Source organism: Hyperolius riggenbachi, chromosome 3 (genome assembly GCF_040937935.1).
Source record: "Hyperolius riggenbachi isolate aHypRig1 chromosome 3, aHypRig1.pri, whole genome shotgun sequence".
In the NCBI taxonomy this organism is placed as follows: domain Eukaryota; kingdom Metazoa; phylum Chordata; class Amphibia; order Anura; family Hyperoliidae; genus Hyperolius; species Hyperolius riggenbachi.
The window spans coordinates 324949608-324965968 of record NC_090648.1 but is presented as its reverse complement, the minus strand read 5'-3'; the positions used below and the strand labels follow the sequence as shown (position 1 = coordinate 324965968).

Sequence of the window (16361 nt, the reverse complement as noted above, 5' to 3'; positions counted from 1 at the left end):
GTAGTTTTACTTTTTGGCCACAAGATGGCCACAGTCATTTTTTGTGAATGCGTCCTGTAAGTGTAGGAAGTACACTTACATGAAGTGTAATGAGGCTGTGAAACTTTTTTTTTTTCACAATGATCGAGCAGCTTCTCACGGAAGCATGCTGATCATTGCTGCGGGGAGTTAGATCAACGAACGGGAACAGTTTTCCCGTTCATTGATCTCCAGGCGAGCGGCCGGCTGCATGCACAAGCGCGGGAGCGCGGTCAGCAGCGGTAGTGCATATATCTACACACCGGGTGGAGAAAGTTAAAAGGGGCATAGATATACGGTACCGTGGTGGCAAAGTGGTTAAGGAAAGAGCTGTATGCGTTTGCAGCCTAATTGCAGTCAGTATCTTGTATATCACTTAGGCAATCGAACATTGTACAAGACTCTCCAACCCTAGCAAAGCAGGGCCGCTGTAGGAGATAAGAGGATGCCCAAAATGTTCTTATTTGTGCAAATATAAGAGTAAAGGTAGCCATACACTGGTCGATTTGCCATTAGATCGACCAGCTGACAGATCCCTATCTGATCGAATCTGATCAGAGAGGGATCGTATGGCTGCCTTTACTGCAAACAAGATTGTGAATCGATTTCAGCCTGAAACCGATCACAATCTGTGGAGCCGCCGCTGCCGCCTGTACCCCCCCCCCCCCCCCCCCGCGCATACATTACCTGACGCTGGCTCCCGGGCATCTTCTCCGCATCTCCTCCACGCTGCACCCGCTCCATCCCGGCGCTTCCTGTGTCACTCCGTGACCAGGAAGTTCAAATAGAGCGCCCTCTATTTGAACTTCCTGGTCACTGCAGTGACAGGAAGCGCCATGATGGAGCGGGTGCAGCGCGGAGAAGATGCGGAGAAGACGCCCGGGAGCCAGCATCAGGTAATGTATCGCTGCACAGACAATTTAAATGTGTGCATTAAACACCAAGTGAACACCTGACACAACTGGCTGAGCAAATTTGGCCTGATTGGCTATTCATGAGGCAATGCTCATGCAAATATGCATTTGCTTTCGCATGCCAACTAATGCAGGGTCCATTGAACCAATGCCGCAAAGCGTTTTTTTTTTTTTTTTTTTCTATACAGCACTATCCAGGAGCGCCTCGGGGAGGCTTCCCAATGGTTTTTTTTTTTTTTTTTTTTTTTTTTTTTTCTCTATACAGCACTATCCAGGAGCGCCTCGGGGAGGCTTCCCAATGATCTTCCCATTGGGAAGCCTCCCCGAGGCGCTCCTGGATAGTGCTGTATAGCATGAACTAATTCCCGCAGGGCAAACCGCTTTGCGGCATTGGTTCAATGGACCCTGCATTAGTTGGCATGCGAAAGCAAATGCATATTTGCATGAGCATTGCCTCATGAATAGCCAATCAGGCCAAATTTGCTCAGCCAGTTGTGTCAGGTGTTCACTTGGTGTTTAATGCACACATTTAAATTCTCTGTGCAGCGATCAGGTAATGTATACCTGATCGGATCGGCCTCCGCTAGTGACGCGCTCGCTACCCGCGGGCAATCGACGGTAATTTCCTGCACGGCGCGATCGACGGACCGATCCGATTTCGGGAGGAAATCAGATCTGCGGGTGCGTTTAGCGCGAACGATTGGCAGCAGATTCGATCCCAGGATCGAATCTGCTGTCGAAACGGCCGCGAATCGGGCCAGTGTATGGCCACCTTAAGAGTGAATTCATTCCACTGAGATATGAGAATTCTGGGAAGCCCTGTACACCAAACCATGTACTTTTTTAGGGTTTCCAGCATGTTTATTAACAACTTTTACCTATACCAGCTGTAGAAAGCTATAGCAGCTTTCTGACTGAAATTAGAACATACATGTCAAACTCTGAACCACAGGCCAAATCTGGTTTGCAAAGCCATCAAATTTGGCCCACAAGTGGCTTCCCCACTTTACATTATGTTTGGCCCACTCTAGACCACCAGGTAAGCTATATTGGTGGTAAAGTCCTATATCACCAGGGAAGCCATATGGAGGAGGAAGGGGGAAAGCACTAGACTCAAGGGAATTGTAAGGGGAAGGGGGGAACACTAGAACTTTATGGGGGGCACTAGACACCAGGAAACTGTAAAGGGGAAGGAGGGGACAATTAGACACCAGGGAACTGTATAGAGGAGGCAAGGGGGCGAATAGACACCAGGGAACAGTATAGGGAAAAGAGGGGCCATTAGACACCAAGGAACTATATAGGGGAGGGAGGCGGCATTAGACACCAGGAAACTGGAAAGGGGAGGGATGGGGCCCATTACACACCAGAGAACTGTATAGGGGAGGAATGGGAGCCACTAGACATCGGTAAACTTTATAAGGTAGGTAATTGGCCACTAGACGTTGTGGTTGACCCATGACTTGGTCCCAGTGATCAATTTTGACCAGCTTTGTATTTGATTTTGCAATAAAAAAACAATTTTTTGTAGTAAAGTTGAATCGCAGTATTTTTTGCAGGTGGCACAAATACAGTTGATCAATTTATTTTATATAAATTGTTAGTAGGATGAGTGAAGGGAAAGGGGTGTGATCGATTTGGAAGTCTCTGATAAGAAGAATACATTGATCATCTCTAGTCACAATATATAAATCTTACATGAAGTAGTAAAAGAGCCTCTGCTATTTCATAGCAGAGTACACACTCTATAACTGTATTATATATGTTGTGTTGCTGCAGTAATAAAACCAAACTACGTTCCTGAATATATTATCACTTTTTAGTGAATTGGTTTCCTTGCCATAGGGTAAAGGTTTATTGGTTGTGCTGTTAGAAGTGTAGTGCATCATAACACACCTGTGCATCGGTTCCTCCAGATGCAAACTGCCTTCCATCTCTGGAGAAAGCTACTGACAGGACAGGGCCCTGAAATACAAACACATACAGTCTGTTATTCATTTGTTATTAATAAAACAATGGTAAAAAGGTCATTTGCAACAGAAAATTGATGCTGGGTGACGAATACTAGTCTAACCTAGGCTGACAGATCAGATACTGATGAATGGATGCTGCTGCAGAACACTCACTTTTCCTAATGTACGTGTGTGTGTTCACATAGCATGCACTCTTTTGGCCTCGGAAGAAGGTAGGAGAGCCCCTTCAAAGTGGTCGTTAGGCCGTGCACACACCCAGCACCACCAGCTTACAATAAACATACATATATCCAGGCACATTGCCTCTAGTTAGGACATTAAATAAATTTTTAGGGAAAGGGAGGTGCTGAAGGGGGTGTGGCTAGAAACAGCAAAAATCAATTAACCCTTCGCACACTCACATGCAAATGTTCAAACAAATGCATTCACAGATTTACTCATCCAGGCACAACTGTTATCCCTACAGCTAAATTAAAAGCCAGGGTTTTAGTTCACAGAAGAATGCATTCTTATGCTTAGTCACCTATACTGCGCAGAAGTACCCAGGTAAACATAGGTGTCCTAACTCTGGCCCTGTAACATGCATAGTGCAGACATGCAAACACATTCATTGCATCAAACCTATCAATGGATTAGGAGCACACATCCTAACTTCCTCTCCTGGGAAAGACAGTGCATCTTACCAATCGCACAAGGGAGCTAACTTTATGTGTCCATGTGCACCATGCGCATACACCAGCATAAGCTGTCTGCATGCTGACAAACATACAGGGGAAGGGGGGAGTGCACCGAATTAGACCCTAGCCACAGGGGTCAATGATAAGAATAAACATACATATATCCAGGCACATCGCCTCTAGTTAGGACATTAAATAAATGTTTAGGGAAAGGGAGGTGCTGAAGGGGGTGTGGCTAGAAACAGCAAAAATCAATTAACCCTGCGCACACTCACATGCAAATGTTCAAACAAATGCATTCACAGATTTACTCATCCAGGCACAACTGTTATCCCTACAGCTAAATTAAAAGCCAGGGTTTTAGTTCACAGAAGAATGCATTCTTATGCTTAGTCACCTATACTGCGCAGAAGTACCCAGGTAAACATAGGTGTCCTAACTCTGGCCCTGTAACATGCATAGTGCAGACATGCAAACACATTCATTGCATCAAACCTATCAATGGATTAGGAGCACACATCCTAACTTCCTCTCCTGGGAAAGACAGTGCATCTTACCATTCGCACAAGGGAGCTAACTTTATGTGTCCATGTGCACCATGCGCATACACCAGCATAAGCTGTCTGCATGCTGACAAACATACAGGGGAAGGGGGGAGTGCACCGAATTAGACCCTAGCCACAGGGGTCAATGATAAGAATAAACATACATATATCCAGGCACATCGCCTCTAGTTAGGACATTAAATACATTTTTAGGGAAAGGGAGGTGCTGAAGGGGGTGTGGCTAGAAACAGCAAAAATCAATTAACCCTTCGCACACTCACATGCAAATGTTCAAACAAATGCATTCACAGATTTACTCATCCAGGCACAACTGTTATCCCTACAGCTAAATTAAAAGCCAGGGTTTTAGTTCACAGAAGAATGCATTCTTATGCTTAGTCACCTATACTGCGCAGAAGTACCCAGGTAAACATGGGTGTCCTAACTCTGGCCCTGTAACATGCATAGTGCAGACATGCAAACACATTCATTGCATCAAACCTATCAATGGATTAGGAGCACACATCCTAACTTCCTCTCCTGGGAAAGACAGTGCATCTTACCAATCGCACAAGGGAGCTAACTTTATGTGTCCCTGTGCACCATGCGCATACACCAGCATAAGCTGTCTGCATGCTGACAAACATACAGGGGAAGGGGGGAGTGCACCGAATTAGACCCTAGCCACAGGGGTCAATGATAAGAATAAACATACATATATCCAGGCACATCGCCTCTAGTTAGGACATTAAATAAATTTATTTAATGTCCTAACTAGAGGCGATGTGCCTGGATATATGTATGTTTATTCTTATCATTGACCCCTGTGGCTAGGGTCTAATTCGGTGCACTCCCCCCTTCGCCTCTAGTTAGGACATTAAATAAATTTATTTAATGTCCTAACTAGAGGCGATGTGCCTGGATATATGTATGTTTATTCTTATCATTGACCCCTGTGGCTAGGGTCTAATTCGGTGCACTCCCCCCTTCCCCTGTATGTTTGTCAGCATGCAGACAGCTTATGCTGGTGTATGCGCATGGTGCACATGGACACATAAAGTTAGCTCCCTTGTGCGATTGGTAAGATGCACTGTCTTTCCCAGGAGAGGAAGTTAGGATGTGTGCTCCTAATCCATTGATAGGTTTGATGCAATGAATGTGTTTGCATGTCTGCACTATGCATGTTACAGGGCCAGAGTTAGGACACCTATGTTTACCTGGGTACTTCTGCGCAGTATAGGTGACTAAGCATAAGAATGCATTCTTCTGTGAACTAAAACCCTGGCTTTTAATTTAGCTGTAGGGATAACAGTTGTGCCTGGATGAGTAAATCTGTGAATGCATTTGTTTGAACATTTGCATGTGAGTGTGCGAAGGGTTAATTGATTTTTGCTGTTTCTAGCCACACCCCCTTCAGCACCTCCCTTTCCCTAAAAATGTATTTAATGTCCTAACTAGAGGCGATGTGCCTGGATATATGTATGTTTATTCTTATCATTGACCCCTGTGGCTAGGGTCTAATTCGGTGCACTCCCCCCTTCCCCTGTATGTTTGTCAGCATGCAGACAGCTTATGCTGGTGTATGCGCATGGTGCACATGGACACATAAATGCATTTGTTTGAACATTTGCATGTGAGTGTGCGAAGGGTTAATTGATTTTCACCAGCTTACAATAAGTACCATGCAGTAATATTTGTATGAATGCTAATATAAAGTCCCACTTTAATGCAATTGCACTGTATTTGAAGATGCTGGAAATAAATCAAGTTCAATAGTGCCGGACGCCTATGTTTCTAAATGTTCTATTGACAGTCTACTTTTGAAGTGCAGAGCACTCTACACTGTAGCATTGCAACTGCATGTTATCTCACAGTCTGGTCAGTCAGTGAATGCCAGCCCTTTCTCCATTGTCCTTTTGAAAATATAGAAGACCCCGAAAATCCCCTGTGAGGAGATGGACTAGTCAGATCTGTCTTACTTTTACTGACTACGGTAAGTGACAGAGAGAGAGAGAGAGGAAAACAAAGGGAATTTATAGTGCGTTTTACTCTGGAACAAATGTGCATACATACACATACCCATGCATTTTAAATGTTACAATTTTTCATGATAGTGGTCCTTTAATAAAGGATCCTTGAAGTCATCTATTTCAATATAAAATCTGTAAATAAGTATGTCCCTTTATTGAAGAACTACCCTACATTGCATATAGCCTCATGTTTTTTCCCTGCTTTCTCCTGTATGGTGCCAGATAATCTTCCACCCAGAAAGTTGACTACTTTAGCCCTCCCCCCCCCTGCACACTCTTTGTTCATTAAACTTGCCCTGCATGTCGCACATCAGGACGAGCAACTGCAGCTACGACTTCTCTGTGCACAACACCTGCGCAGGACTGATGACCCCACGTGCACAGATGTATTAAAGAGTGCACAAGGTATATGCACGCCACTTTGTCACGCAAGTTCTTCTGGGGTCGTGGCCATCTTGCCGACAAAGTCTGTTTTTTATGCACATGATGTGCTGTAAACAAATAGATTAAGGTGATTTTTTTTTTTTTTTGAAAGTCATGGATCTGCTTTAAAGGGAACCAGAGATGTACCCTAGATGAAAAAGAAGAAGTTATACATACCTGGGGCTTCCTCCAGCCCCATACGCTCTGATCGATCCCACACCGCAGTGCTCCGCTGTCTGCATCTACTAGAACCGGCTCCCGTCGCTGATGTCATCGGAGCCAGCTATGCAGGAGAAGTGCGACCTCTACGTATCTCTCCATACACTGCTGCAGAGATATGCAAAGAGCGTGCTTCTGCTACGCTTAGACTGGCTCCAACTGACGGAACAGTGGGGAGCCGGTTCTCGTAGCTGCGGGCAGAGGAGGATGGCGGCGTGGGATTGATCAGAGCGTATGGGGCTGGAGGAAGCCCCCAGGTATGTATAAAATCTTTATATTTTCATCTCTGTTTCCCTTTAAGTATGCTGCTTACAAACAGCAAAAAAAAAAGGTATTTCTAGTAAATAAAAGAAAAGGTACCTGATGCCCATGAAGAGTATATAGGAGTCTTCCTTCCAGGAGATCCAGTATCTTCATAGTACCATCATTGGAAGCAGAAAGAAGGTAATTACCAGAAGGGTGGAATGACAAACAGTTGACACCTGCACTGTGCACTACAGCGGGAACAGAAGAAGTTATTTTAATGCTATGGTATACTTTCTGACAGTTTGTAAATATTGTAGAAAATGTCCTAAATTCTGAATTCTTTTTCAAGAATACGAGCAGTGATCACCGATTGGCTCAGAGTGATCACAGGGTCAGGAGCCAATGTCATTGGCTCCTGACCAAGATACAGAGCTCTGCTGTCAGCATGACAGCAGAGTGAGCGGGTTACAGCATCGGCGTGGACAATGGGAGCAAAGTGTAGCCGGCGAATGCGGAAGTCGAAATCTACGCCTTGGCAGGGATATAAAGACATAAACAGGACATCGATTTCAACTAGCCCTGTCCGAAAAAGAGTAACTGCAGTGAAAATAACATTGCTTATTGTTTACAAATTGCTTATAGTTTACAATATTCATTTATAGATTTTGGCAGTGCATGTCTATTGTAAAATCTTTCCTCTCCATTATTTACATTCTAATATGCATCCCTGGTGGTGACCTCTTTAGTTCTGCCAGGTGGTCTGTGTGGAATGTTTATTTACTGAGAGTTCTATACACAGAGAGATATATTGCTTGCTTGGTAGTTGGAAAAAAAGAAAGCTTTATTTCCCACAATGCAACAAGGTTCACAGATGGCAATCTGTCAGGACCTTTGTCCTGACATCACACTGTGGGAGGGGTTTCACCACATCTTCAGCCATACAGACCCCCTGATCATCTATTCGAGAAAAGGTAAAGATTTCTCGTGGGATAGGAAGTATCAGCTACTGACTGGGATGAAATGTAATCCTTGGTTAAAGTTCCTCTTTAACTTCAATTTACGCCGTTTTCCTACAAAACCACAACAGTTTGTACAAATTTGCACTAAGAAGATGAAGCCTGAGACGCAAATGCTTCTTTAACTTCCCAACAATAGTTTATAATATTGTATTTGACACATACGGACATTTTACAGTACTTTGACATTTCCCTTTGTGAAACATTTGCATGACTGTCAGTTTACCTTGATAATGCTGCAGTAATTTGTTCATTCGAATATCCCAGACTTTCACTGTACTGTCAGCACCAGCACATGCCACACAGGTTCCTGATGGGTTGAACATCACGTAATTAGAATGCCTAAATCAAAGAACACACGTGATCCTGTTAGTGTCTAACCTGTGAGGCAAAACAATAATGACAAAGAAAGAATTTATTGTGCTTCTGGTAATAACATAAATCCTCTAGAGCAGAGTTATCCAACATTTGTTCTTGGGGGGGGGGGGGGGGGGGGGGGGGAGTGCTCTCCACCTAACAACATAACACATGCAGAGGCTGGATGGTGTAATGGTTAAGGGCTCTGCCTCTGACGCAGGAGACCAGGGTTCGAATCTCTGCTCTGCCTGTTCAGTAAGCCAGCACCTATTCAGTAGGAGACCTTTGGCAAGTCTCCCTAACACTGCTACTGCCTATAGAGCGCGCCCTAGTGGCTGCTGCTCTGGCGCTTTGAGTCCACCAGGAGAAAAGCGCGATATAAATGTTATTTGTCTTGTCTCATGGGAAGTGAGCTCTGATTTGCAGCTAACCTGTATATACTGGTACAAGCCACAGCTTATTTTTATGATCACCAGGATGCACAATGTATGCAACTATATCTAAAATTGTACACCAACATGTCATGGAAGCCCAAGAGTGACCACAGCTGTGTTAGCAGAGCAGAGAATGCCTACAGCTGCACCATGGGAGCCCTGAGCATCCTTGGCTATGTTACAGGAGCCTGAGACTGCGCATTAGGGCAGGCCGAGTAGTACTGCACAGGCACAGAACACTCCCGGTGATGGGAGTGCGATGGAGGCACGTGCTCGGACTGGGACGTGCATGCGCAGTACGCCCCGACTAGAAGAATTACCAGGCCGAATAGCAGAGGATCCAGGTGGCGCTGAAGGACGGCAAGGGAGCGAGGAAGGGGTGCTGGAGGAAGCCCCAGGTATGTATCATTTTTTTTCTATCCCCACATCTCAGGTTTCTTTTAAACCACAGATCCTGAACAAGCATGCAGATCAGGTGCTCTTACCCGAGTCTGACTTGCTAAAATGCATACTTGTTTCAGGTGTACAATTCAGACACTACTGCACCCAAAGAAAATTAGTAGGACTGCCAGGACACCGGTATAGTTTAAATGAAATAAATATGGCAGTTTCCATATCCCTCTAACCTCAGGATCCCTTTTAACAAATGTCAAACATTAAAAATCCTAGGGGAAAAAGGCATAATTATTGGTACAGGAAAAGAAGAATTCATGCTGAAGATCAGTCCTAAAAGCCATGGTGATTACAGCAAGAACTGATAACAGATTTGTATTCATACATGGTTGACTGTACAGTAAATTGGGTGAAGAACATCATTACCCTTTGTAATCCATAAAGGTGTTAATGCACACTCTATTTGATGTGTCCCAAATTCGTACGGTCTTATCATCGCTGCATGAAGTGATTAGTCTTCCATCTGGGGAAAACCTGTAAATGAAGATTAGAGAACACCAGAAAGGATGCTGCTGAAAGAAGTTACTTAGACTGTTTAAGCACCTGAGGAACAAGGAAAGCAGTATGAGGCCAGACACAGAACAGCGTGGAGCTACTGCTAATACCAACTTAACATGAGATCACTAAAGAGGTCAGTGTTGCATGACAGCATGATTCAAGCTAATTGTAAGAGACTAAATAGTTTTTGCTAAACAGCAGAGCTGCTAAATAAAAATAAGAGTACGTGGAGGCTGTACGGCTATTAAACACATTCCACATTTAATTTTTTTATTTTAAAGGCCACCTGAGCGGAGAGGAAGAATAAAACCTTTATTTCCTTTTAAAAATGCCAATTTCTTGGCTGTCGTGTTGATTTTTCAGCGCCATTGGGTCTGAGCGAGACACCTGGAACATGCATGCAGCTGTGTAATAACACACCATCTGCACATTTGTTCTGGGTCAGTAATTCACATGTGGCAACATTAAGGGAAACTGTAATGAGAGAGATATGGTGGCTGCCATATTTATTGGCTAGGTTGCTAGCCATGACACATTAATCCTGGTTTGCCTGCCACGGTAAGCTCTCGGTGCTCTCTTCATTTTCACTCCTTTGGCACTACTTTGCACTTTGGTTTCTCACTGCCTTAGCACCTGTCACTTTATTATCCGCTTTGGATTCCTCCTTTATCAACTGTGTGTTTTTATATTACTTAATATGTATTTGAACCATGTTTAACCACTTCACCACTGAGGGGTTTTACCCCCTGAGCACCAGAGCAATTTTCACCTTTCAGCGCTCCTTCCATTCATTCGTCTATAACTTTATCATTACTTATCGCAATGAAATGAACTATATCTTGTTTTTTACGCCACCAATTAGGCTTTCTTTAGGTGGGACATTATGCCAAGAATTATTTTTTTCTAAATGTGTTTTAATGGGAAAATAGGAAAAATGTGGGGAAAAAAATATTTTTTAGTTTTCGGCCATTATAGTTTTTAAATAATGCATGCTACTGTAATTAAAACCCATGAAATGTATTTGCCCTTTTGTCCCGGTTATAAAACCATTTAAATTATGTCCCTATCACAATGTTTGGCGCTAATATTTTATTTGGAAATAAAGGTGCATTTTTTTCATTTTTGCGTCCATCCCTAATTACAAGCCCATAGTTTATAAAGTAACAGTGTTATACCCTCTTGACATAAATATTTAAAAAGTTCAGTCCCTAAGGTAACTATTTATGTATTTTTAATTGTAAATTTTTTAATTTTTTTTTTAATTACAAAAAAAAATAAAAATGGGGAGTGTGGGAGGTAATGAGTTAATTTTATGTGTAAAAGTCATTTATTTGTATGTGAAAAATGTGTAGGGTGTAGTTTACTATTTGGCCACAAGATGGCCACAGTAACTTTTTGTTTTAATGCAACCTCCAAGCTTCCTTCCGGAAGCTTGGAGGAAGTATAAGGAGGCTGGACACGTGAGTTTTTTCTCACAATGATCGCGCTGCCCATAGGAGAGCAGCGGATCATTGCAGGGCTTAGATCAACGAACGGGAATGGATTTTCCCGTTCATTGATCTCTGGGCGAGCGGGCGGCGGCGTGTTTACTAGCGGCGGGCGGCGTGTTTACGAGCGGGAGCGCGGACAGCGTCGGGAACGCGGAAAGTACGTATTTCTCCGTCCCTGGTTGTTAAAGGATGGAAAAAGGGGCGGAGAAATACGTACGCGCGGGGGTAAAGTGGTTAATGCAGCTTAGTTCTGAGCACTGTAGCTGGCTTGGCAGAGCTACCTGCAGGGACCTTTCTACTTTGTTTGATTCCCAGCAGATATTTATTTATGTATCCATGTCATTAATTATGGAACAATATTGATTATACATGTCTTTGTCATGGCTATCCACCATTCTTGTTCTTAAGTGTTTTTATCCTTATTTTGAATAAAGTTGAATTGTACATATTGATGTTTTGAGTGGTGCAGTTCTTTGAGGGAACTCCTGTTCTTTGTTCTGTGCTGTCATCTTTTCTAGGCATGGCATACTTAGGAGAGTTCATGGAGAAGTGTGTGATCAGCTGAAATATTTGTAAGGCTCTGATTTGCTGGTCATGATCATGTGTTAAGCCAGGAAGTCATCGCAGCAAATCAGAGGCTTACAAATCTATCAGCTGATCACATGCTTCTCCATGAGTTCTCTTAAAGGAACTCTTATCAAACCATGAGTTCTAAAATGACAATGTACAAATAATGTCTAAATAGTTGTGTTAACATTTTCCTACTTTTCATGTTAAATATCAGAGGCAAAAGCTGTAATTCATTGTGTGTAGATTTTAGCTACATTTGGAATGTCTCATTTGCAGAGGTATGAATCTGTAAGAATCTCTGCAACTTGACATGCTAAGAACAGTGTAATATTGAAGCAGATTACCTGACAGGCTTTTGTTTTCATATATCAGGTTTCACACACACAATTACAGATGTTTATGTTGCACATAAGATACATTTCCTCTGCTCTCTGTGAGAGAAAGCTCTGCCTGTCTCTGACTGAGCTCTCTGCACACAGAGTTAATGATGCACTGTGAAGGGAATCCCCCTCCTCTCATGGCTGAGTCTGCTGTCAGAATTTCAGCAGACTGCCCTCAGAAAAGTGTGAAAGGGATTAGACAACAGTAAACAGAGAGATAAGGATTCAGATGTATACACCAATACATTTCCTATCTCAATTGAAAAAAACATGTTAAGCGATAGTGTCGAGTTAAGCATTGCCATCCCTAGTCCTCCCTAGATTCCTAATGGCCCCGTGCCCACTATATGCAGCTGTCTGCATTTTCTGAATGGAAAAAACAAACAAAAAAACAAACACGTCATATAAGACAGCCCATGTAAAATCTATAGGCAGCCTTTATCTCACATTTTTTCATCCATTAGAAAAAAAACCCAAACAAAGCAACAAACTTACAGCATGTTGCTTTTTCAGGGACACATTTGTCCTATTAATTACGCTGTGCAGCTGGGGAAGATGCAAATTATCTTTGTGAACAAATGTGCACTGTGTCTGGGAAAGCTGCACATTAAAATACAAATGCGCAAAAATGTAATATTGGGGGTAATGAGGCCCTAGAGATGATCAATGATCAATGCTGCTAAAAACTCTGATTTCCATTAAGCTATTATGCAAACTGTATGCAGCTCGGCTTGGAACTGGTCCAACAAAATAGGCAGGAAGTGCATTTGATTAGCTCAATCCCAAGTTGCATAAGATTTGCATTATATCTGTATGCACACAGGAATTAAAGTACTGCAGCATGGAATGTGAATTGTGACACATGGCTAGCTTACTTTCCCGTTTCCACTCGAGCGAATCTGCATGCAGATTCACATAACCAATAATAGTCAATGGGCCTGTTTCCACTTGTCAGGAAATCTGTGTGGTGGACTGTGCAAAAAAAAATCTGCACAGCAGAGCCATCAGAATTTGCACACCGCAAGGCTAGTATGCGACTCTTTTGTAATGTATTTAATAGGAAATGTACATGCGGTTTCGCTATGCGAATTTTCCATGCGAATTCGCATACATTTTTGTGTAAAATCAATGTAAAAGCACACAGGCACTGACATGGTTAAAATCGCATACTTACAAAAATACCTGAAAACGCATGCGATTCGCATGAAAATTTGCATACAAACGCATATGAATTCGCATCTGCATGCAAATTCGTTTGTGTTTTCCGCAAAGAAATCGCACTGCACTAGTGGAAATGGGCTCTCATTCAAATCTACCATAAGCAAATACAAAGGTAAACACACTCCGCCTGCTTTAGCAGAGCTGCACTCTGCAAGGCAACACTGAACAATACGTACTTGGCACACCTCACCCAGTTTGTATGCTGGCTGAGGGAATAGAGGAAACGCTGATGATGAACACTCCACGCTTTGATTGACTTGTCATCGGAAGCAGTGATAATAGACTGGCCATCCCTTGAGAAGTCCACGCTGCGCACCGCGGCTGTGTGGGCCTTTAATATGGTAGATTCGCCTTTGCTGAACGAAATAAAACTCATTTCAGATAAAGGATTATAAATAGAACAGAACTAAATAAATATCCTGTCCCTGCAACAAATTCAAATATCATATAGACAGGTTTTTTTTTTCTTTCTTTTTCATCTCCGTTATGGTCTGTTTTGTCAAATGTTTAAATCTAGACTTCCATTTAGAGTAAAGCTTGGCCTATCCAATTTCCTCTGAGGGAGTTCTGTAAAAATATAAGTGAAGCTACATCAAATGTTTGGAAGGGTTCCCAGAACACCTTTCAGCACACTGTGTTCTCAGACTTCCTTCTCATGGGCGATATTTACAAAAGGCAACACAACTGCCAAGCTGAAAACACAGCAATGCTGTCGGAAGTGTATTCTGAAAAGTGTATTGTCAGAGTGCCAACACATTATGCAGCGCTTTACCAAGCATATAGTTCCAGGGCTGTGGAATTGGCTTCGGGCTAGTTCACAGTGCTAGTCAACTCACTGCCCATACAATTCTATGGGCCTGTTCACATCTCTGCATTGTAACTGATCACGTTACTCTAACTCGCTGCATGCAGGCTTTGCATAAATGTCTATGTCCAGTCTCCATTGCAGTTCACACAAGTTAATGTGTGCATTACGCAATGGACCCCTGAGAATCCAGCCTAAAGTTTCAGGTTTAAATCGCAGTTATGATGCTGATTAAATGAAGGTTGCATCTTTGCCTATGTTTGTGTCCGTTCAGCCCATATAGTTTGAGTACCATTGCCCCATAACAGATAATAGGCAGAGATTGTTTGGTTTGAATGCCACCACAAAGTTAAAAGTTTATGGTGGGGCTGTGTAAGGTTTAGGCAGTAATGGCAATATTCAATTGTGGAACCCAGGCTCTTTACTGGCAGGGTTTTTCCAGATGAGGCAGCTCCAATTCAGTGCTGAGAATTTAAATGACAAAAGGTCAGAACCAGAATGGATGGAAAGGCATCTTTTACGAGGTTTGAGGGGCTTGGAGAGGGAATGTTAGATGCCAGGAAAAAAAAAAAAAAGTTAAGGTTGCGGGGTCCATGGTTACATTTCATGAGTCAGCTGTAGGGGAGGGGCATTAGGATGGTTCAATACAATAGATCTTTTTTTTTTTTTTTTTTTTTTGGGTGGGGGGTGGGCGGGGAGAGAGGACAGGATGGGGACACTGTCACACTTATGGGGAAGGAGTGTATTAGGAGGGGGGACAGCGACCCTGTCACACTTATGTGGGAGGAAAGTATTGGGAGGCGTAACAGGGAACACTGTCACACTTACGGGGGAAGGAATGTATTGGGAATCCTAATCTTGATATTTCAGAGAATCCACTGGCGTCAGGTTCATATGTACCCACCTATGGGTGCTCTGGTTTGGCTTCCCCCAGACTCGGAAAGGGACATTATTTTGTGAATCCCATTTAGGAGAGCTAGTCATGTGGCCTGTTAAATGCAATCTGTAAATCACTAGGGAAAACATGTTGGTGCTAGATAAATTAATAAATAATAACTACCGTATGTGGAAATAACTTGCATGTGAGGGACACCTGGGGTGAGGCAATCAGTTACAATATAAAAGGATTTCTGGGTCACCCACCCAATTGGGAATGATTCACAAAGCTTTTTCACCAGCGTTTTGCTCTGTTTTCACCTAATCTAGGTTACTTTTGTGAATGTGCTTTTGTGAATGTGCTGAAAGGTTATTGTTATCAATTAGGTGATAAATAAGTCTTATAAGAGAAGTTTTGTAAATACAGCCCAATGCCGGGCTGTTATCTGTAGCCGTAAATATCAGGTGCCTGTTTATATTTATACATAAAACTGTCAGTGGCTACAAAAAAACCTGTAACCTGTGGCCCTAATGCCAAACAGTGGCTACACCACAATGACCCTTTATGCAAGTGAGCCAGGGATCCCCCTCTTATAAGAAGGCCAAAGCTGTATAAAAGCATGTATAAGAGTATCAACATTCTTACATAATTTATTACACTTACATATTGGGGGTCCAGAGTCTCACTGTCCTGTCCTTAGCAGCTGATGCAAGCAGGTTTCCAGCAGGAGAAAACTGAACACTCAGTACAGGCTCTTTGTGTCCAATAAACCTGAAGGCCCGTGACTGCGGTTTAAAGTTCCATACCATAACAAATGCATCCGCTGCAGACGAAGCTACAAAAGGAAGTAAAAAAATGTTGGATGGCATGTTAACTTAAATGAAAGGCTCATTCCCACCACCCTCTGCAGTGTGCCATGCGGTAGTGCAATGCTAACCCATCACTGGGAGGGAGAAGGCACCTCAAAAAATAACCATGGATGTAATAAATATAAAATGGCTTACCTCTAAGAAGAAGGGGCAATGCCAATATAGGAAAGAAATTTTAATAATCAGACACAAAAAAGATAACACGTTTTGCGGAGCACAGTCTGCTTCCTCAGATCAAATAAAGCAGTGTCTGGGTAGCCAAGGTGCAGAGCTTGGAGCGAATAAAAGGCGAGCTGACCTACTGGACAACGGGTGAAATCCCACTGATAATGCAGTTGAATGGCAG

At 42.9% G+C, this 16361-nt stretch overlaps 1 protein-coding gene across 6 annotated transcripts in view; it reads right to left on the bottom strand.

Annotated features, from left to right (window-relative positions):
- Positions 1–16361, bottom strand: part of POC1B (POC1 centriolar protein B) — a 218447-nt gene that overhangs the window by 179015 nt on the left and 23071 nt on the right. For all 6 annotated transcript variants that reach the window (XM_068276831.1, XM_068276827.1, XM_068276829.1 and 3 more), the window contains 6 exons: positions 15810–15981; positions 13641–13820; positions 9672–9779; positions 8288–8403; positions 7160–7293; positions 2829–2897 (listed from right to left, as the gene is read on the bottom strand). In XM_068276831.1, coding sequence (XP_068132932.1) covers positions 2829–2897; positions 7160–7293; positions 8288–8403; positions 9672–9779; positions 13641–13820; positions 15810–15981 — 779 coding nt within the window. The remainder of the gene's footprint in view (positions 1–2828; positions 2898–7159; positions 7294–8287; positions 8404–9671; positions 9780–13640; positions 13821–15809; positions 15982–16361) is intronic.